At 46.1% G+C, this 22,500-nt stretch overlaps 1 protein-coding gene across 1 annotated transcript in view; it reads right to left on the bottom strand.

The window, feature by feature from the left end:
- Positions 1-17,855, bottom strand: part of LOC310788560 (protein kinase C beta type-like) — a gene marked incomplete at both ends in the record, with an annotated part of 88,561 nt that extends 70,706 nt beyond the window's left edge. The window contains 2 exons of the mRNA XM_083650093.1: positions 11,939-11,970; positions 17,686-17,855. Coding sequence (XP_083506219.1) covers positions 11,939-11,970; positions 17,686-17,855 — 202 coding nt within the window. The remainder of the gene's footprint in view (positions 1-11,938; positions 11,971-17,685) is intronic.
- Positions 17,856-22,500: the final 4,645 nt, after the last annotated feature.

Here is a 22,500-nt window from a genome sequence, read left to right as displayed (position 1 = left end):
CTCGAATGGCCACTTGTGGCTGGGTACAAAATGTGCGATGGTCAAAATGTGAAAGTGGAGGCTTCAAAACAGGTGTGGTGAGGAAGAGAGGGAAGGAGATGGAGAGAGAGGAGGTGGAGGGGGGAGCAGAGAGGGTGAGGAAAAGAGGGAAGGAGATGGAGAGAGAGAGAGAGGACGTGGAGGGGGGAGCAGAGAGGGTGAGGAAGAGAGGGAAGGAGATGGAGAGAGAGAGAGGACGTGGAGGGGGGAGCAGAGAGGGTGAGGAAGAGAGGGAAGGCGATGGAGAGAGAGAGAGGACGTGGAGGGGGGAGCAGAGAGGGTGAGGAAAAGAGGGAAGGAGATGGAGAGAGAGAGAGAGGACGTGGAGGGGGGAGCAGAGAGGGGGAGGAAGAGAGGGAAGGAGATGGAGAGAGAGAGAGGACGTGGAGGGGGGAGCAGAGAGGGTGAGGAAGAGAGGGAAGGAGATGGAGAGAGAGAGAGGACGTGGAGGGGGGAGCAGAGAGGGTGAGGAAGAGAGGGAAGGAGATGGAGAGAGAGAGAGGACGTGGAGGGGGGGGCAGAGAGGGTGAGGAAGAGAGGGAAGGAGATGGAGGGAGAGAGAGAGGACGTGGAGGGGGGAGCAGAGAGGGTGAGGAAGAGAGGGAAGGAGATGGAGAGAGAGAGAGGACGTGGAGGGGGGAGCAGAGAGGGTGAGGAAGAGAGGGAAGGAGATGGAGAGAGAGAGAGGACGTGGAGGGGGGAGCAGAGAGGGTGAGGAAGAGAGGGAAGGAGATGGAGAGAGAGAGAGGACGTGGAGGGGGGAGCAGAGAGGGTGAGGAAGAGAGGGAAGGAGATGGAGAGAGAGAGAGGACGTGGAGGGGGGAGCAGAGAGGGTGAGGAAGAGAGGGAAGGAGATGGAGAGAGAGAGAGGACGTGGAGGGGGGAGCAGAGAGGGTGAGGAAATGCAAATGCAAAAGACTGAAAGAGGAAGGCAGAGACGTGCTTCTCTTAGTTCTTGTCCTTGCTATAGAATCTCAATATGCCTCAGAATCAGCTCAGTGTGTATGTGTGTCTATGTGTGTGTGTGTGTGTGTGTGTGTGTGTGTGTGTGTGTGTGTGTGTGTGTGTGTGTGTGTGTGTGTGTGTGTCTGTGTGTGTCTATGTGTGTGTGTGTGTGTGTGTGTGTGTGTGTGTGTGTGTGTGTGTGTGTGTGTGTGTGTGTGTTGAATATAAGTGTTTGCACCTGCATCTGTGTGTGCCACTGCTTACACATTTTTGTTTTTGTGCGATTTCTGTGTGCGTGCGCATGTGTGTATCTGCGTGTGTGTGTGTGTGTGTGTGTGTGTGTGTGTGTGTGTGTGTGTGTGTGTGTGTGTGTGTGTGTGCATGTGCGCATGTGCCTGTGTGCGTGTGTACGCTGTCGTTTTATATTTGGGCTCTAGACTTTTAACATGTAATTTTCCATTCACAACTGCAACACCAACACGTGCGCGCACACGCACACACACACAGACAGACACACACACACACACACACACACACACACACACACTCCAGCACTTTAGCCTTTACCGCCAAACACACTCGCTCACTCTAACCAAGGCTCTCTCTCCCTCTCTCTGCCTGCGGACGCTAGCTGCTTGGATCCGTGGGGTCGCTCGTCAATGTGAACAGACAGGCAGACACGGGCTGAGTTCAGCCCTGACAAAACGGAGCAAAACGTTTGTTTCAAACGGAAACAGTGGTGCGTTGAACACCCTGTTGTGTTAATGTTATGCAAGCATTGCACCTGTCTGTTGGATCCATTGAAGCACTTCGCAAGTAAAAATGTCAGGTGTGGTAACCATGGAAACTAGCATAATCTAGCATGCCGTAATTTATAAAAACAAGATTTGGCCTTCAAAAAGTTCGTTTTTTTTCAAAAATGAGTCTTGAAAAGGGGGGTCGTCTACTCGGACCAATACTATGGGACTGCACAGACAGGTTGCACAGGAGCTTGTTTTCTTGTTGTATCCACCCTGTTTCTATTCAGCTTATGTTCAGACGCGGGGGTGGGCCAAATTCTTCCGGGTTGTTTTAACACTTCCGGCGGTCACGGCGCCAAATACAAAAGAACGTCAGAAGAAGAGAGTTGTTTTTGTAGCGGACAGTGCAGGGGGTAAAACAAAGAACGTAGCCTACTACTTTGAGCTCGGTACACAGCAAGCAAACGGAGTATCCACTGTCAGATAACGTTATCGTCGACAATGACGAGCACTTTCTTGTAAAACATACCTGGACTCCAACAAAGAAAGCTTCAGATGGTTTTCTCTCCTCCGAGCGCAGCTCGAGACACTTAGGTCTATTCACCTTATTCTTTGCCCACACATGGACGCTTCCGCATTACGTCATTTTGTAATAGTATTTCCGTTTTGACTTGCCAAAAACTCCGCAGGCAAGATGGCTGCGCACAGTCCGCATTTAAACTGGCAGAATTACTCCGCCATAAACTAACATATCTTGGCCAATACGTATGTAACATGCAAAATAAAACAACCCGTAATATCTTAATTTTATGTAGAATGCAGAGGATATGTAACTGTTTAGTTAAACTTGCATTCCAGGAATATTGTGCAGCGCTCTTAAGACGACGTTAGTGGAGTGGACGTTAGGTTGCGCACCTATGTTAGGTTGCGTAACCTATGTGCGATTCGAAATAACGCATCCGAGATAGAAACGTTATGAATATAGCCACGTTATAAACAACAAACTAACGCTGGTGATCCGTATGGAATCAGTGTTACTCGAAATGGTTAACGGTTATATCAATTTGGTCATTCAGTGGCATTTTACTGCCATATAACATAACTAACTAGTGGCTAATATTATTAGCCACTAGTGGCCTTCGCAACTAGCACTGAACCGGAAGAACAAATACGTTTGCGTTGAACGCGGAAGAGAGAAAAAGTGGGCGTGGTGAATAAGGTGAATAAGACCCACAGACGTTAACGTAATTCACTGGAATGCGAGAATTAACGAGCCAGTTACATGGCGTTGCATTCTTAGACATTGCCGTTTGCTTTTATTTGGTATGTTACATACAATTGGCTAAATTATTAGTTAATTCAGAGTTAGATGATATTGGAGCAGCCGGCCATTTTCTTTTTCTTTTGCCGGAAGTCGTCACACGACCACACAACCCGGGTCAAATGGGCGTGGCTACATAAGGTGAATAAGGCAAATAAAATTATGTCTACAGTCATTGATGCAGCAGAAGAAGAGCCAAATCTAACTTCCTTTTTCCAGCCATGACGAGGCCGAACCAAGAGACTCCACACAGACCACACACACACACACACACACACATACAGACTCCACACAGACCACACACACACACACACACACACACACACACACACACACACACACACACACACACACACAGGAACAGTGTCATGTCTCAATGTCAAATGATGGTGCAAAATGAAGCCGAGCCCTGCAATGTTCAAGTCATAAACAGCAGCTTTTACAACTCATTTGGAAACAGTATTCATCTTATGCAGCCCCGCCCACTTTTTCTCTCTTCTGTGTTAGACGCAATTGTATTTCCTCTTCTGGTTCAGCGCTAGTTGGCGGCCAATTTCAAAACAAAACGTCACTATGAATTAAGTTTGGCAACATTCAGAAGCTACACTGCGGCCAACCTCAGTTACATGTTCATAACGTTACTGCTGCGAGGAGCCGATGGCTGTACCCGGTCGGCATTTAACGTTAGTTACAAAAGCACGTCGATAGTGTTTTCTCACTGCCAGTAGTAGGGATTGACAGATAGCTAGTCCGACTGGTCACACGGCCAGCGCTCTCAGTCCTCACTGCTCGTTAAACATTTCAAGCGTTATTCTGATAAACTGGTCATATATTTGTAATGTTACGTTCTCATCCGAAAAAATATGAAAACTTTAAAACGTTTGGTTTTTTTGCTTGAAAACAGCTTTTTGGCAAGTCTAAAAATGATTAAGGTAGGAGAAATCTACTTCCAGGTCTAAAACAGAAAGACGATTACAAAATGACGTTATGCGGAAGTGACCTTATATGGGCAAATAATAAGGTGAATAGTAGCAACATGTTTCCATGCTGGGAGAGCTCACAGCAACAGAGTCATGTTTTCAGCAAGGTGTGTCTGTTTGTCAGCAGGACATCTCAACAAAGTTATGAACAGATTTCCACTAAACTTTGTAGGTCACATGGGCCAACTTACAACTGATGAACTGTCCACACCCACTGGCCAAAAGGGGGTGTGGCAATGGGCATAGACAATCACAAAAAAGGTGCCTAACTGCCAAACATTCACGCAACACCATGCAAGTGTGTAGAAAGCCAGTGCCGTTATCTTATTTCAGTCAGGCCCCGAGTCTCATTTAGGCTCAGTTCTGCCCTGCTGTGCTGCCCCCCTGGCTCATTACACCCGGGCCTCCTCCTTCATGTAGTGAAGCGGACACCAACAGCTTCTGGAGCCCAGTGCACCAGGTGGGGGTCAGAAAGTCACTCTTAACTCATTCACCGCCAGTTTAGGACTGCCAATATTTAGCACAGGCCAAAGATTTTCATAATTGTTGGTCATCTTTCAAGACCCACAGTAAATTATCTATTAGCACCAGAGTGATTTGCAATACCTCAAAATGAAGATGTACGTCTCTGGGTTCACCAGGGAAAAAAAGTGAGCTTTTAGCATGTTCTGTACTCTACTTATAGCCATTTATATACACCCTGTTTTCTCCCAAAAGGTCTCTCTGAGAAAAGAAATTGCAGAAAATGGCATTTATGTACACAGCACACAATATCAGGCAGAACTCGCTCTCAATTCTTTTATTTTGAACTGTATTGACATCAGACATGTAAATATTATTCATTATGACACAAATGACAAAAAAAAAAAAATATATATATATATATATATATATATGAAGTGCTTTTTTTACATTCAACAATACAGTTTGCTCAGTGTGAGTGAGTGTACAGACAGACACACAGACAGACAGACAGACAGACACACACAGACACAGACACAGACACACACACACACACACACAGAGAGAGAGAGTTCTCTCCACAGCTGCTGCTAGATCGCACCTCCTTCCCCCTCCTTCCCCATCAGCGTTTTGCCTCCTCTGCTGCTCGTTTCCCTCCTCTCGCTGGGACGAATGCTGCGACAGGAACGGGTCCACGGCTTGGCTTTGGGACCAGGCGCTGCTGGAACCGGATCGATCATGTTCGTCACGGGTTTGACTAGGCAATCCAGGTTCGCCCTGCAGCAAGGCTGGCACATAGGAACGGGGTCCAGGGACCAGGATCGATCATGTTGGTCACGGGTTTGACTACCGCGGTTTCGATGTCCGCTGCTCTGCAGCAAGTCGATCAGCTCTGCAGCGCGGCGAGGGGGCATTTCAATGGCGTTTCTCCTCTGCAACAAGGAAGCGCGTTTCTCCTCCTTTCCACCTTCTTCCTAATTTCAAACAACAGCTGCGGTATGTGTTTGATAACGTGCTGTCGGCTTGACTTTGAGGTTAGGGACCCGAAACTATGTCACAGGCTGGGTAAGTGTTTCAACTATGCGCTGCACTCATAAAAACAAAAACACGTCAAACACGTCATTGGCGGGGAGGGCTATTTCTGATAACACGTCAAAGACGTCATTGGCGGTGAATGAGTTAACTGTTACGCCGGTCTTAGCTACGCCCGACTTTGTGATTTGAATTTACAACAAGCCTGACTTAACACGGTCGTAGCTGCGCCCGGTCTTTTAGGCCGCGGACGTGCGCGTCCACGTGAATACGTGCTTGTTGCCGAGCAACACACTTCTGTCAGACGAGCTGGAGACAGCTGACAGACAGCTCCAACTCAGCTCAAACTTATGGAGTTGTATTCAAAGCATAGAAACGTTCCCACAGCTACATTTAACAGCGCCAACACAAACAAACACAAACAAGACGCATGGAATTTGATCACAAGTGCAATAATGAATGCGATGGCGGACTGCGGGGAGTTGATGAAGAGGAAGAAATGGAAAGATCTTCCGACGCATCAGCTTTTAAAAACAAGTATCTGAGAGAAGCACAAGGGAAGGAGAGAACGAGCGGTTAGGATCAGAGCATGTTGGTGCAGGCAGAAGAGAACGAGCGGTTAGGATCAGAGCATGTTGGTGCAGGCAGAAGAGAACGAGCGGTTAGGATCAGAGCATGTTGGTGCAGGCAGGAGAGAACGAGCGGTTAGGATCAGAGCATGTTGGTGCAGGCAGGAGAGAATGAGCGGTTAGGATCAGAGCATGTTGATGTGTGCAGGAGAGAACGAGCGGTTAGGATCAGAGCATGTTGGTGCAGGCAGGAGAGAACGAGCGGTTAGGATCAGAGCATGTTGATGTGTGCAGGAGAGAACGAGCGGTTAGGATCAGAGCATGTTGGTGCAGGCAGGAGAGAACGAGCAGTTAGGATCAGAGCATGTTGGTGCAGGCAGAAGAGAACGAGCGGTTAGGATCAGAGCATGTTGGTGCAGGCAGGAGAGAACGAGCGGTTAGGATCAGAGCATGTTGGTGCGGGCAGGAGAGAACGAGCGGTTAGGATCAGAGCATGTTGGTGCGGGCAGGAGAGAACGAGCGGTTAGGATCAGAGCATGTTGGTGCGGGCAGGAGAGAACGAGCGGTTAGGATCAGAGCATGTTGGTGCGGGCAGAAGAGAACGGCATAGCAGAGGAGATTATGATTCAGAGTGAGTGGCCTACAGCACAGTCAATCCATAGCATGCAAGACATATTTCTCCTATTGATCCGTCTACTCAGCTCCCTGACAACACTGTCATAAACCACACTACCCACCAGCTCCTTCTGCCTTCACTTTTCACACTACACACACACGCACACACACACACACACTACACACACACACACAGGGCTGCTGCCATTTGCAATCAAATCATATATTGACGATTGGAGGGAGTGATCACCAATTGGCTTTTCTGCAGCGATATTTAAGGTGATTTGAATTAGGGCTGCACAATTACTCGTATTTTCATCGTCATCGCAATATGAACATGCGCAATAAACACATCGCAAAGACTGCCTGAAACACAATGAATAACAAAAGTGGTTTTATTTACATGCGTCATGCATTCACACTCAGCATCTGATCATTTTGTCTTGTGTTGTAAATCCAGCGTACACCTTTCCCTTACAACAGTGCACGCCGCCCCTCTGCCAAAGCCCAAACACGCTGTGTGTAGTTTCAGCTAGAGTCAGTGTGTATTTCATTTCTTTATTCAGTGGGCATAGGCTATGTTTGGGGTCTATGTTAGCATTATTAAAGCAGAAAGACATAGGAACTGTATCGCTAATATGCATACTTTAATATTTGTTTATTTATCGCAAGTCGTATCGTCATCGCTATATTGAACAATGTTATCGCACATCGCAGATTTTCCTCATATCGTGCAGGCCTAATTTGAACTAATTCTCCATCATAATCCATCTCCATCAAAAATAATCTCTAGAAGCTGCGCCCCCTACTGTACACTTGAGATAGTTTCTGGCAGAGCTGTTAATCAGCGCGAGTGAGGGGGGAACGTCGTGCTTAGCGTTACAGCACTCGAGTTACAAAAATAATCTCTAGAAGCTGCGCCCCCTACTGTACACTTAAGATATGTTTCTGGTAGAGCTCCGTTAAAATCAGCACGAGTGAGGGGGAAAGCATCTGCTCTCTACGTCTCTCTCTCTCCAGTTTCCTTGCAGCACCGTCAAGTCAGCCATTATGTACATTAAAAGCATGTCTTCCGCCGCGGGCTTTCACGTTAAGCTTAATATACATTTTGAGTAATGCTTTAGACTAGTTTCACTCCATGCAATCGTAACACATCACAACCAGTATTGTTGATGTGTAAGCTATTTTATGGAGGTTCCTCATAGTTAAGGCTATGAGTTATTTAAGTTTATTTTTGCACTGCGTGCTTTTATTTTTAAGGCTAAAAACGGGAGTGGTTGTGTCCATATTAACATGGAGATCTCGTTCCAACTTGACTCCAGCCTCCGTGTTGTGTTACTTTCTATGATGAAGAGTCAGAGTGCAACAGTGACTTGACCTGACAGCCGGAGTTAAATCCTGCTAAATGAACATGGAAAAGTAAACTGCAGAAGAAAAGTCATGGAGTTCAGCAAGAGCGAGGCCTGTAGAGGGAGGCGGCTTCAGAACGCATGGGGTCGGTCTCGAGTCTTTTCTCATATAAATGCATAATCTACGTTTATCATTCTTCTACAGGCTGCATTCAATAATATATTCCCTTTATCAAAAAGAATAATAATAATTAAAATTATGGCTAATTAATAGATTATGGTGGTCTGATCATCTATCGCCAATCTCTAATGGCCACGATTGGACGAAATGTAAATAGGGACAATTGAGCAGCCCTACACACACACACACGCACACACACCCTCACCCTCTCTCGTGATGTGTCATTAATGCCACCAAAATAATAAACACACACACACACACCCCACACACACACTCACTCTCTCGTGACGTGTCATTAATGCCACCAAAATAATAAACACACACACACACACACACCCCACACACACACACCCTCACCCTCTCGTGATGTGTCATTAATGCCACCAAATTAATCAACACACACACACACACACACACACTCACTCTCTCGTGACGTGTCATTAATGCCACCAAAATAATCAACACACACACACACACACCCCACACACACACACCCTCACCCTCTCGTGATATGTCATTAATGCCACCAAAATAATCAACACACACACACACACCCCACACACACACACCCTCACCCTCTCGTGACGTGTCATTAATGCCACCAAAATAATCAACACACACACACACACCCCACACACACACACACCCACCCTCTCGTGATGTGTCATTAATGCCACCAAAATAATAAACACACACACACCCCACACACACACACACACACACTCACTCTCTCGTGATGTATCATTAATGCCACCAAAATAATCAAAACTTCTCGTTTCTTCGTTTAGAGCAACATTCACTTATTCAACTATTTTGATCATCGATTAATCGGCTTGAGTAATTTAAAAAAAAGTACATCTCTGTCAGTCAGTCTCTGATTTCAGCTTCTTAAATGTGAATACTTTTTGACATTTTATAGACCAAACATTAACTAATCGATTAAGTGCTAAAATACTCAATTAATCCACAATGGAAAATAGTCGTTACTTGCAGCCCTAATTTAGAGTTTTGTTTGGTTCTTCCTTCATTTACAGTTAAGCGTGCATCTGTTTATCTATCAATCTATCATGCACACACACACACACACACACACACACACACACAGTCACACACACACAGCCCCTCCCTCTATTTCCTGTGAGAACTATGTGACTCTCCAACACACCCATTTATAGAGGACACCAAGCGCACCGTAACACTGCTCTGGCTCCGTCCACTCCCTCTCCTCAGCTCTGTGTGTGTGTGTGTGCGTGTGTGTGTGCATGCGCGTGTGTGTGTGTGTGTGCGTGCGTGCGTGCGTGCGTGCGTGCGTGACCTTGTAGAAGAATTCCCTTTCTCCCCGAGCTGTAGGTAAGCGACACCCTACGCCAGACAGGTCGGAGATCAGCTCAGGGCACACACACACACACACACACACACACACACACACACACACACACACACACACACACACACACACACACACCTGATGCACACACACACACACACACACACACACACACACACACACCTGATGCACACTAGGGCTGTCAATCTCCCTCTATAATCAAATTCGAATTTCAGTGCTTTATACATTTTAATATTCGAATTATATTCGAATATTTTAATTAATTTTTAATTGAAAAAAAAAAAAAAAAAAAGGGTTTTTGGATAAAATAATTGATAATAAAAAAAGACACAGCCTTTGTTTGAGCTCCTTATCAATAAACAAATAAGTAAACTTTGCCAAAACAACAATGAGCCATAAACAAAAAAAAATCAGTCACGTATTGCACTTAAGAGCTACATGTTTACATTCAGTATAGCAGCTTCAACAGTCAACTTCAGTTAACAATGAATGAACATACATTTTAAGAGCTACAGGTAGGTTTACATCAGTATAGCAGCTTCAACAGTCAACTTCAGTTAACACTCTTTTCTTCAAGTATGTTGTCAGAACTTGTCACTGTTCTAGTGTTCTAAAAAAAAAAAAAAAAAAAAAAAAAAAAAAAAATTAAAAAATTAAATATTCGTTTTTAAAAAATAATAATAATCGAATTTCGTTCATAATTATTAAATTCGAATAATATTCGAATATCAAAATTCGTTTCAACAGCCCTAATGCACACACACACACACACACACACACACACACACCTATAAACACAGGCGTACTTGAGTTAACCTGATATACTGTATTTTGGGGGTACAATTTGGAGTCTCAAGATCTGAAATTTCTGATCTGAAACACACTCTTTTTCATTCCCTCTCGCTCTCTGATCCATCCAGGCCCAGTCAGCCACAACCACCCCCAGTATCAGAGTGTACATGTGGGTACCTGCCTCCTATAGGGTGGGCGTCCCCCACAATAATGATAGTATCACAATACTTAAGTCACGATACAATATTATTGCAATTTCAAAAATATTGCAATATATTGCAATTTGTATCGATTCCATATCACCACCACCCCGCCCCCCTGGCACTGAGGCTCCCTGCGGTGCAGCAGCGGAGAGGCTAACATTGGCCCATAGCCTGTACTTCATCATTAGCGCCACACATCGAGTCCATTCCCATGCTAATGACCGTATTGACCCGCCGAGCCATTTTGAACACTGGGGACGGGAAAGTACCTGGAAGATTGTTGGCATGTGGAGAAGAAGTTGCATGTATGTCTTTCTTTCTTTAGAATATTGTCATGAGTCCATCATTTTCCTCATATGATTGTATGTGAACAGTCTCAAGAACAACAACCACAATGAATGCTTGAATATAAGCAGGGAAGTTTGTTAGCTCGCTTACTTTTTACTCAGCTACGCGCTAGCTACTTGGGCTAGACTCTGGTCGTTAGCAATAAGAGCCAGAGGCCAAATATATTAAAATGTTTATATATTAGATGTTTGCATGATGTGCTTGGGCATACAGGCCCGAGGCTACTCGCACTTCCAGGTAGAGTTTCCCAAATTGTCTATTTCGTTTTTTGTTTTTTTTTACCTTTATTTATACAGGGGGAGTCTCACTGAGAGCAATGCTCTCTTTTTCAGGAGTGCCCTGTTCACATTCACACACACATTCATACCTGGAAGCTGCCCAGTACAACCACAGTCTGATCTGCTGGCCACTGAGCAGCTCCACTGGAGCAGTTGGGGTTAAGGGCCTTGCTCAAGGGCACCTCAGTGGTGGTAATGAGGGAGGGGCAAGCGCTGCCTTTTCACTTTCCCCACCCAGATTTATCCTGCCGGTCCCGGGGATTGAACCGACGACCTTCCGGTCACAAGCTCGCTTCTCTAACCATTGGGCCACCACTGCCCCAAAAATGGCCGCTGCGTGAACACAGTCAACGTAGAGGTGATGGAGGGATGGCTTGAATTGTGTGTGTGTGTGTGTGTGTGTGTGTGTGTCAGTCAGGACAATCTGTACCCAGCTGACTGCTACAGACTGGTGTGTATTTTGTTGCAGGCGACATGAAATATAAATTGAATGTGTGTGTGTGTGTGTGTGTGTGTGTGTGTGTGTGTGTGTGTGTGTGTGTGTGCGTGTGTGCATGACATGTGTGCGTGTATGCTAGCATGCGTGTGTGCGTGCGTGCGTGTATGCTAGCGTGCGTGAGTGCGTGCGTGTGTGTATGCTAGCGTGCGTGCGTGTATGCTAGCGTGCGTGAGTGTGTGCGTGTGTGTATGCTAGCGTGCGTGTGTGTATGTGTGTGTGCGTGATCCAGACACCTACCTTGACACTGGAATCCCTGCTTGCCAAACCCCCTGTGGAGAGAACACACAGACAACAGGTTGAACATGATGATGGCACAGGAAAACACATGAGACCTTGAATAGAAAGAAACTTGAATAGCGAAACCCAGTGAAGTTCAGCTTTTACACCGCACTTGTTCGCCACAGGACTTTTGCGTGTAGTGGCACATGTCAAACACTAGCCGTGTTTCCATCGTTTTTTATGCACATTTTGAAGTATCGCATTAGAAAAGGTTGATGGAAACGGTAAAATAAAAATATAAGATAAGAAACATTTTTACACTCACATGAGGTGTTGTTTTTTTGCCTTTTTTTAAGAGTTAATGTCCAAGGTGGGAGAGGGGAACACCTTTGAGCCTGTGCTGGCAGCTTGTCCGGTCTGCTGCCATGTGTTCTGATAACGCTGCAGCCAATGTCTTTTCCAAGCCCACTCCCACATCTTGTTTCACACATATATGATGCTGAGCGCCGCAGAACGGCCATTTCTCCTGTCATATTGGCCATAGTATTTACTCATCACCACATTTACTCATACCCATCATCTGTGATATATATATTAGGGCTGTTCGATTTTGCCTAAAAATTTAATTGACGATTTTTTTCTCTCAAAACTCGATTTTCGAATACTACTATACTTCTCTAAACATTTGTTGCCTTGCAGAGCTCTTTTTTTCCTCTTTTTTTCATAAGTGACAAATTACGCTTTTACTCTGTAAACAGGAAGTTTACAACCCAACTTCCTGTTTTAGCCTAACTTCCTGGCTGTTGCTTGCTAACCTGCAGTCACTTGACACTGGTGGATTTGCGCTTTTGGAGGTGAGTCCTAACGTTACTCGGTGGCCTCACGTGTTGTTAGGCAACATTTCAGCGTCCAGTGATAACGTCTTTGTTAATGCGCGCGCGTGTGTGTGTGTGTTGTGGTAATCGTTATCTTGCACAGCCCGCAGTGCAACACGCTGCTCAGTGCTCACACACTGTGCTTTTTGGAGGTGTTGAAATAAGTTCATTGCTGCTGTCTTTAGTAGCCAGCAGTAGTCACAGCCTCCCAGAGAGACTTTACAGCGGGGAGAAAAGACGAGTAGTGTCATGTACGCGTGCTGCTACAGCACGCATACATGACAGAAAGCCGCCGTAACGTAATTACCTTAGTTAAAAAAAACGATTTTACGATTTTCATTTCTTTAACATCGTCCTAACTAATTAATTTGATTACTATTCAAAATCGATTTATCGAGCAGCCCTAATATATATATATATATATATATATATATATATATCTGTGGCAAGCAACCGATGGAAAGCGCTTGTCACACACACAGCCTACTTATTTGCTTATGGAGACGCACTTGATTCCAATTTTAAGGTTGACGACTTTTCAACGGTTTGTTTAGAAAAAAAGAAAAAGCATGAGAAAAAGAACATGTATGCCAGCCCCACATGGCTACAAGGAGTTGATCCCATCTGAGTAACACACACAGTGTCACACACACACAGTCACACACACAGTGTCACACACACACAGTCACACACACAGTGTCACACACACAGTGTCACACACACACACACACACACACACACTTTCATATTTGGCTACAAATAGATAATCTCCGTGGGTGTCAAATCACTCACTGTTCTCATTCATTACATTTATTGACCCGGGCACGACAGACAGACAGAGAGACAGGCAGACAGACAGACAGAGAGACAGACAGACAAGAGAGAGAGAGAGAGACAGGCAGGCAGGCAGACAGACAGAGAGACAGACAGACAAGACAGAGAGAGAGAGAGAGAGAGAGACAGGCAGGCAGGCAGGCAGACAGACAGACAGACAGAGAGAGAGAGAGAGAGAGAGACAGGCAGGCAGGCAGGCAGACAGACAGACAGACAGAGAGAGAGACAGACAGACAGACAGACAGACAGACAGACAGACAGACAAGACAGAGAGAGAGAGAGAGAGAGAGACAGGCAGGCAGACAGACAGAGAGACAGACAAGACAGAGAGAGCGAGACAGGCAGGCAGGCAGACAGACAGAGAGAGAGAGAGACAGACAGACAGACAGACAGACAGACAGACAGACAGACAGACAGACAGACAGACAGGCAGATGTGCCATGCGTGCACAACATTCTTCTGTTTAGGGATGTTTACAGCCAATGAGACCATCGCATTAGCCTCCCATGAGTGCACGCACGCAAGCACTCACACACACACACACACACGCGCGTACACACACACACACACACACACACACACACACACACAGGAGATATTCTAGGTCAAACCATTTAGCCATTGAGAAATTAAAAAGCCGTCACAGGACTTAAATAATGGACATGTTGGGAATAGCAGGCAGCCTAGATAATAAGAGCCGGCCTAAATGAGGCCAAGCTAGAGGCGCTAACTCATTGAATAACGCGGGTGAGCGACGGGGCCCGGCGGGCTGCGACCTGTCTGCACAGGTGAGGAAGAGGTGTGGTCAGGCAGCAGGTGTTTGACCTGTGTGAGGCATCCTCAACCTTTTTCACATCAAGGACCACTAATGGGCCTTCTTCACAGCAGCCGTTTTGAACCCATCAGGTTCATGTGTGCGTGCGTCTCTAAAAAACAGACGGTTGGCTCTCGCAATTTTCAAATGCTTGCGCCTAAAACACGGTGTGTACTACGAGCTGGGAAAACTTGGTCAAGACGGAAAGGGGAAGTGAGGGAAAATAATGTAAATGAAATAATGCTGAAGATGGACCCCAAAGGACACCCCCGGTGGTCCCACGTTGAGAACCACAGCTTTAGCCAACAACATGCAGGTTATCAGCTGTGCGCTGTCCAACAACATGCAGGTTATCAGCTGTGTGCTGTCCAACAACATGCAGGTTATCAGCTGTGCGCTATCCAACAACATGCAGGTTATCAGCTGTGTGCTGTCCAACAACATGCAGGTTATCAGCTGTGCGCTATCCAACAACATGCAGGTTATCAGCTGTGCGCTGTCCAACAACATGCAGGTTATCAGCTGTGTGCTGTCCAACAACATGCAGGTTATCAGCTGTGCGCTATCCAACAACATGCAGGTTATCAGCTGTGCGCTGTCCAACAACATGCAGGTTATCAGCTGTGCGCTATCCAACAACATGCAGGTTATCAGCTGTGCGCTGTCCAACAACATGCAGGTTATCAGCTGTGTGCTATCCAACAACATGCAGGTTATCAGCTGTGCGCTGTCCAACAACATGCAGGTTATCAGCTGTGCGCTGTCCAACAACATGCAGGTTATCAGCTGTGCGCTGTCCAACAACATGCAGGTTATCAGCTGTGCGCTGTCCAACAACATGCAGGTTATCAGCTGTCCAACAACATGCAGGTTATCAGCTGTCCAACAACGCTGTCAATTAGACTGAGGTGCAACCAGGGTATAGAGTACCGCAGGGATGACGTATTTTTTAGGCTTACCCAGAAGTCCCTGCACTTCCTGGTTCTTATGTGTAAAAGTTCATGGGATTTTCGTATGGGAATTTCGGTTAAATGCATGACATTATGGTCTGTGCTTAACAAAAGTTTATGAAACGGCTAATTTTGTGCTCAGCAAGAATGATAATCTTCACAATGAGGACCAATTGGAGGACCACGTTTTAGGCAAACTTCGCATCGCTCCCTCCGCTCCTCCACCCGTCCAGATCGCCTCGCCCCTCCACCGCTACGTGGGCTCAAAAGTCGCTCGTCCCGATCGCGACTCTTCTCGTCCCTGGTGCCACAATGGTGGAATGAGCTCCCCCCTTCGGCCGAATCGCTGCCGATCTTTTGGCGGAGACTTAAAAACTCACCTTTTCAGGCTACACCTGGGCCCTTCTTGAACTAACATCTTTTAATAAAAAATAAAATAAAAATGTATTCCTTCTCAAATTTACTAATGCTGCATGTTACTTATTCCTTCTCAAACTACTTCCTACATGGTGCTACTCTAGTCTATCCGAATATCTTAGCTGTCATTGATTGTGTTGCATAGTTGTTTTCTGTACTGTTGACAAAATGTGATATTGTACTGTATGTCACTTTGGACTAAAGCGTCTGCTAAATGACATAATGTAATGTAATGTAACAGGAGGGGGAATTGGCCAAGTTCAATAGACCCTTCTCACGGGGGCCATTTTGTGTCTAAAAGGCAGAGTAAACACAGGTGCAACCAAACACTAATGAGGGTTTCACTTTCAAACTCCATGATTGGAAGCCATCCTTGAAATAAAGGCTTTTTAATTTCAATGGAGACCTGAGTGCCTTGGGTTTTTTTGTAGGGCCCCCTGCCTACTTTTGTATTTCCCATGATTGGAAGTTGGAAACCCTCATTAGTGTTTTGCTTGCACCTGTGTTTATTCTGCCTTTTCGACACAAAATGGCCCCCGTGAAAAGGGTCTGTTGGGTAGAGAACAGGACAGAGAAATGAAGTGACCACAGTGTAGCGGCAACAGGGTCGCATATACTGTAGCCATCAAGCAGCCTCTGCAGTCACATTTTGGTGGTCACAGATTTCAGTGTAACGGCTATTTGGTGACCCATCAGGTTCATACCTAAACCTAACCAACCTAACCCATCAGGTTCATACCTAAACCTAACCAACCTAACCCATCAGGTCCATACCTAAACCTAACCAACCTAACCCATCAGGTTCATACCTAAACCTAACCAACCTAACCCATCAGGTTCATACCTAAACCTAACCAACCTAACCCATCAGGTTCATACCTAAACCTAACCAACTTAACCCATCAGTTTCATACCTAAACCTAACCAACCTAACCCATCAGGTTCATACCTAAACCTAACCAACTTAACCCATCAGGTTCATACCTAAACCTAACCAACCTAACCCATCAGGTTCATACCTAAACCTAACCCATCAGGTTCATACCTAAACCTAACCAACTTAACCCATCAGGTTCATACCTAAACCTAACCAACCTAACCCATCAGGTTCATACCTAAACATAACCAACCTAACCCATCAGGTTCATACCTAAACCTAACCAACCTAACCCATCAGGTTCATACCTAAACCTAAATAACCTAACCCATCAGGTTCATACCTAAACCTAACCAACCTAACCCATCAGGTCCATACCTAAACCTAACCAACTTAACCCATCAGGTTGATACCTAAACCTTACCAACCTAACCCATCAGGTTCATACCTAAACCTAACCAACCTAACACACTGCAGGTCACAGGATCTGATGGCTCACCAAATACAGAGTAACACATACTATTCTCAAATAGCCTGAAGAATTCACCTGAAGGAGTATTCATTGTTGTTAAAAGCAGCCATATTCCTCATCTTTTTGCCTATCTTTGCATCCACCTCTCTCCATCTACCTGGAAATATCCTAATCCTAACAATATAAATTAGTGGATTTTAACTGAAATTAACATATTTAAAACCCCCATTCAACCGCTTTGTCTCTCCGTCCTCCTGTCATCATGCTATCTTGTCAGGAAAGAGGCTAAATAGGCTACATTTGGGCGAGGGAAAAACTGGCATGGCCATTTTCAAAGGGGTCCCTTGACCTCTCACCTCAAGACCCACGAGTCTCCCCTTTACAGAGAAGATAGCATTTTCATAGCCTAATGTTGGCAGGTAACGTTATTCATTTAGCCTACAGAGAAGATAGCATTTTCATAGCCTAATGTTGGCAGGTAACAGAGAAGATACTCGGCAGTAAGGTGATGGAGGCTCATGCTCACCAGATGAAGTCGGTGCAGTGGCTGCAGAAGGTGGGCTGCTTGAAGAAGCGCGCGATGAACTTGTGGTCCTTCACCTCGTGCACGTTCTTCTGGCGGAGGGCGCCCTGGCGCGCGAAGCCCCGCACGGGGCCGTCCTCACCGTCGCTATTGGCCGCCGAGGAGTCTGCCATTCTCCTGTCGGTCTATCACTCTATCTCCTCTCTGCTTCTCGCTTCTCTTTTCTCCGCTGCTCTCCTCTCCTCTCCTCTCCTCTCTTCGCTGTCTTTGTCTAACGAGCGCGGTTTAGTGCAGGGCGCGAGACAAGTCGTTCCTCGAGCGTTTAAAAAAGACTAGAGAATGAGTAGAGGGTGTCGGTAGTTGACGGGTAGTTTTCGGTTGTTGTTTGTTGTTGTGTTTCGTTGGTTCGGCACGGCAGGTTGTCCTCGCGCTGCTCCCAGCTCGCTTCCTCCTTCTCTTTTGAGCGCACCGACAACCAGAGCGAGAGAGAGAGAGAGAGAGAGAGAGAGAGAGAGGCAGGGTGAGAGAGGCAGAGAGAGAGAGAGAGAGAGAGAGAGGCAGAGAGAGAGAGAGAGAGGAGCTCATTACAGGCATGTGTAGTAGCTCAGCCTACACTTTCCTCTGAGTGACGTTTGATGTAGATAATATCCCGCCTGCGCTGTTTGCTGCTCCAGATTGATTCCTTGCGCATAAACTTCAGAATTTATAATCAACTTCCTAAAATTACGACTCATTACCGCATCCTATAATAAGGATTCCAAGTGTCTGTCTGTCTGTCTGTCTGTCTGTCTGTGAGTGAGTGAGTGAGTGAGTGTGTGTGAGCAGTGTTCTCGGCCACAGCTATGCCAAAATGTTTGCGCATGATCGCGCTGAATCTTTCAGGAAGTGTAAAAGAGCACCCCTGCAGGTGACCTAATGGAGCCAGATTTTTTTAATCAATTAGGTAGCCTAATTAGGTCAAACTAAATGGACAAAAAATGGCTATAATTAGTGGCCGAAATGAGTGAACACAGGTTCAGCACCAGGGAGAGCTCAAATTCGTTAGCTACTGATGGAAGTAGCCTACAGTAGGGGAGCACAAGTGGAGTCAGGTGGAATCAGCCAGGGAAGTGGACTATGAAAACCCCTCTGGGGAGAGAGAGGAGAATCTGCATGCCAACTCTGTGAGTGAGGCCTGACTAAATGGCCAGTCAGACACAGGGACGGCTATTCCACTAGTTCAGTAAAGTTCATGAAAAGATCCTACTTCTCAGCATGCTGTCAAAGGGAAAACATTGACTATTGACCGTAGACTTGCACATGCTTCCCCCTATACATGTGCAGTCGCCAGCCGGTTCTTTACACCTGACAGTGAAGGAGATTCACCGGCAGGACGTAGCGTATGGGCGAATCATGCTATTCCCCCCAGTTCCCCTCCCCCCGGGCAGGCGCCCCGACCAACCAGAGGAGGCATTAGTGCAGCGACCAGGACTCATCATACCCCATCGGCTTCCCACCCGCAGACATGGCCAATTGTGCCGGTAGGAGCATCTGACCAAGCCGGAAGTACCGTGACAAAGGTAAGTGGGCATGACTGTTTTCAAAGTGTTCTGATAGGCTGAAGACTGTGTCAGGTCAACGTTTTTAATTAGATTTATCAGGCCTAGATTATGGAGAAGCGTGCATCTGTCCGTCCATCTGCCTTTGTTTATTTTTATGCCTTGATGTGTCATTTCCCCCCCGTGGTATAGAAAATGGTATATCGAGTATCGATATTTTCCTGGGTATTTTATCGACGTTATAAATTCTAGTCGTACCAACGCTATTTCTACAGAGTGACAGCGATACCCCCAACCGCCCCAGACTGAAAACACACATGGTACAGTAGCAGCAGTCAGCTGACTGAGTGAAAACACACATGGTACAGTAGCAGCAGTCAGCTGACTGAGTGAAAACACACATGGTACAGTAGCAGCAGTCAGCTGACTGAGTGAAAACACACATGGTACAGTAGCAGCAGTCAGCTGACAGTGAGAGAATGACCTCCATGTGATTGATTTGGGAGTGGACATATAACAGTGTCACAGTTTGCCCCGGCCTCATCAATGCAACGGCCATACTGCAGCCTCCCATGGGCAGGGACTCAGACCACCGGACTCAGACCACCAGCTCCCATTTATACAATAAAGATAATGTAGGGTAGTGTAGTATAGAGCAGGGGGTTTCAAAGTCTGAGGCTGTGGGCCTCCCCTCAGACAAAGCTTTGAGACAAAGCCCCCCCCCTTTACTTGCTTACCATACTTTTGCTCAATTCCTGGATGCCTATGGGATCATGATTATATTATTTGATCCCAACAATTATTTGATCTCAACAAATGAAACAAGATAGCTTCAGACTATAAAAACGGTCTGTCTGAAGGCATTCCCCAGTACTGAGCCTCCCCTGAAACTGTTTGGAGCCCCCGGGCGGGGGGGTCCTATTTGAAGACCTCTAATATAGAGTATATGAAGGATTTGTGAAATATGGTCAATGTTCTGTATGTGAAAATGTATCACGTTTGAAAAGCCTGCATTGCAGTTCTTCTCAATGGCTGAGATGGATTTCCTAAAACTCTAACCCTCATTCTCAAAACGCTCAAAAGGACCTATAACCTATAATGTTACCGACATGCATCAAAATACACAACGTCACTCAATCTCTACCCGTCAAGCATAAAAACTGGACAGACTGTGTCGTGTTGCTGTCAATTCAAAAGATTTCCTGGACACAAATTGAGGGGGGAAACATGAAAAAACATGTTTTTTGTATTGTTTATATCTCTAAACGATACATACCCGCATGCATCTTATTCATATGTGTTCATACATCTCCTTACACATCTTTGCACAACACAGCTCAAGGAAGTTCCCCTTTTTAAGCCAGTTCACCTTCATAAAAATCTCCATCTATGGCCATTTTTCATTTGTGCCGTCCGTCTGTTACAGAAATGGCCTTTAAAGGCAAACTAAATGAATTAACATATTCATTGACATACTGCGCGCATCCCCTCTCTCTGCTTTGCCACCACACGGTCACTGCGGTTACCCCTCTCTCACGGCAGGCGACTATTTTGCACCCTGCTCTGCCACAGCTGTCAAACTGTAGTCTACTTTGGTCTCCTCCGTTTCCTGTTCCTGTCAGTGCACCCACCAGTCACTTTGCACTCACGATCGTTCATCTATTCTAAAGGGGGGTTACATCACATCAATTGCAGACATTCATAATTCTATGGAATTATATAATATCATTTCTATTTAGGCTTAGGGTTTTTACATTGTACATTTAATTGACATAGAACACTTTCATCTACACTTTAATTTACATAACACTTTTGCTGAAAATATCTTCCACCCTCCATCACTTCATGAATCATGTTCCGACGGCTTCATCCTTGGCTTCGTCGTTCCTGCTTGCCTCCTCTGTCCCCCTCCAGGATCCAGGAGTCAGATCCTCCGACTCCTCAGTCGCCTTGATGTCTCCAATCTCTGCTCATCCTCCTCTTTTCTCCTCTCCCCCCCCCTCCATTCTGCTCCACCAGCGCCACTTGCAACACCGGTTTAATACTCAAACCTTTCTGCAATACGGGCCAGCATCTGGTCGTCATCATCAAGTATTTCTCCTCTCTCAGTAGACAAAAACATGACGGTGGATGACTGAGAGCTGAGAGCCAGAGTGGAGCCATGCTGCTTATGGGACGTTTTGAGAGCGCTTCATAAATCTCACTGATTGATCAGAGCAGGAGCATTTCCTGCGTCCCCCGCATCCAGTGGTGGAAATGGCGTTCAACGTTTGGGAACAAGGTTCCCAGAGCGATCATTGCGTGGGAACGCTGTGGGAAGGCTCTTCGCCTCTTCCTCAGGGTCCAAGTTTTGTTTCCTTAAAAAGAAAATCTCTTATGGGGGGCACGGTGGCGCAGTGGTAAGCGCTGTCGCCTCACAGCTACAGTAGAAGGTCCTGGGTTTCGATTCCCACCTGGGACGCTGTGAGCGCTGAAGGAGTGCGTGCCCGTCCGCATGTCCTCGAGTGCCCGCCGCCCGGGAGGGGTCGTCAAAAAGGGCCTTTCTGTGTGGAGTTTGCATGTTCTCCCCGTGCCCCCCTGCGGGTTTCCTTCATATAGGGAACCCCTCACCAAAACATGCAATATCCTGGTCGCTGAAGTGCTGCCTCCTCTGGTCGTTCATGAGTGAGGGGGTACTATTGGCATGGCAAAACAGCTCAAGGGGAACATAAGACAAAAAAGGTTGGGAACCACTGGCCTTACACCACAGATATACCATTCAAAATAGTTGTCCAAGTGTAGATGAGGATAAAAACCCACCTATCTTGTCTCCATGCTTTGTATCTCTCTTCCTACTCTTTTCCTCGTTATCTCTCTCATGATTAAAGTCCTAAATTCCCACATCGCCCTGCTGTAAATTACCCACGTTTAATACATTTGTGAAAGATCTGGTGCAAAAGAAAAGGTGAGAGGAGGTAGGAAGGAGAGGGTGGTAGCAAAGGCAAGCATGAACGGATGGAGGAGAGTTTCAAGCAGAAGAGTTGAATTTAAAAAGAGGAAGGGTGGATGAGAAGAAGTAACATAAACGAGATTGTTAGAAAATGAGTTGTGTCACTTTGGGGCCTCTTCTCCTTCCTCTATCTGCTTCTCATCATCCTCAGGATATTATGACACACACTGCCTGCCTGTGTGCACAGATAGCACATGGACACACACACACGCACACACACACACACACACACACACACACAAACACACGCACACACACACACACACACACACACACACACACACACACTCT

This window comes from Poromitra crassiceps, assembly GCF_964638095.1.
Source record: "Poromitra crassiceps genome assembly, chromosome: 13".
Classification (NCBI taxonomy): Eukaryota; Metazoa; Chordata; class Actinopteri; order Beryciformes; family Melamphaidae; genus Poromitra; species Poromitra crassiceps.
The sequence above is the reverse complement of the archived record's forward strand: the minus strand, read 5'-3'. Positions and strand labels throughout refer to the sequence as shown.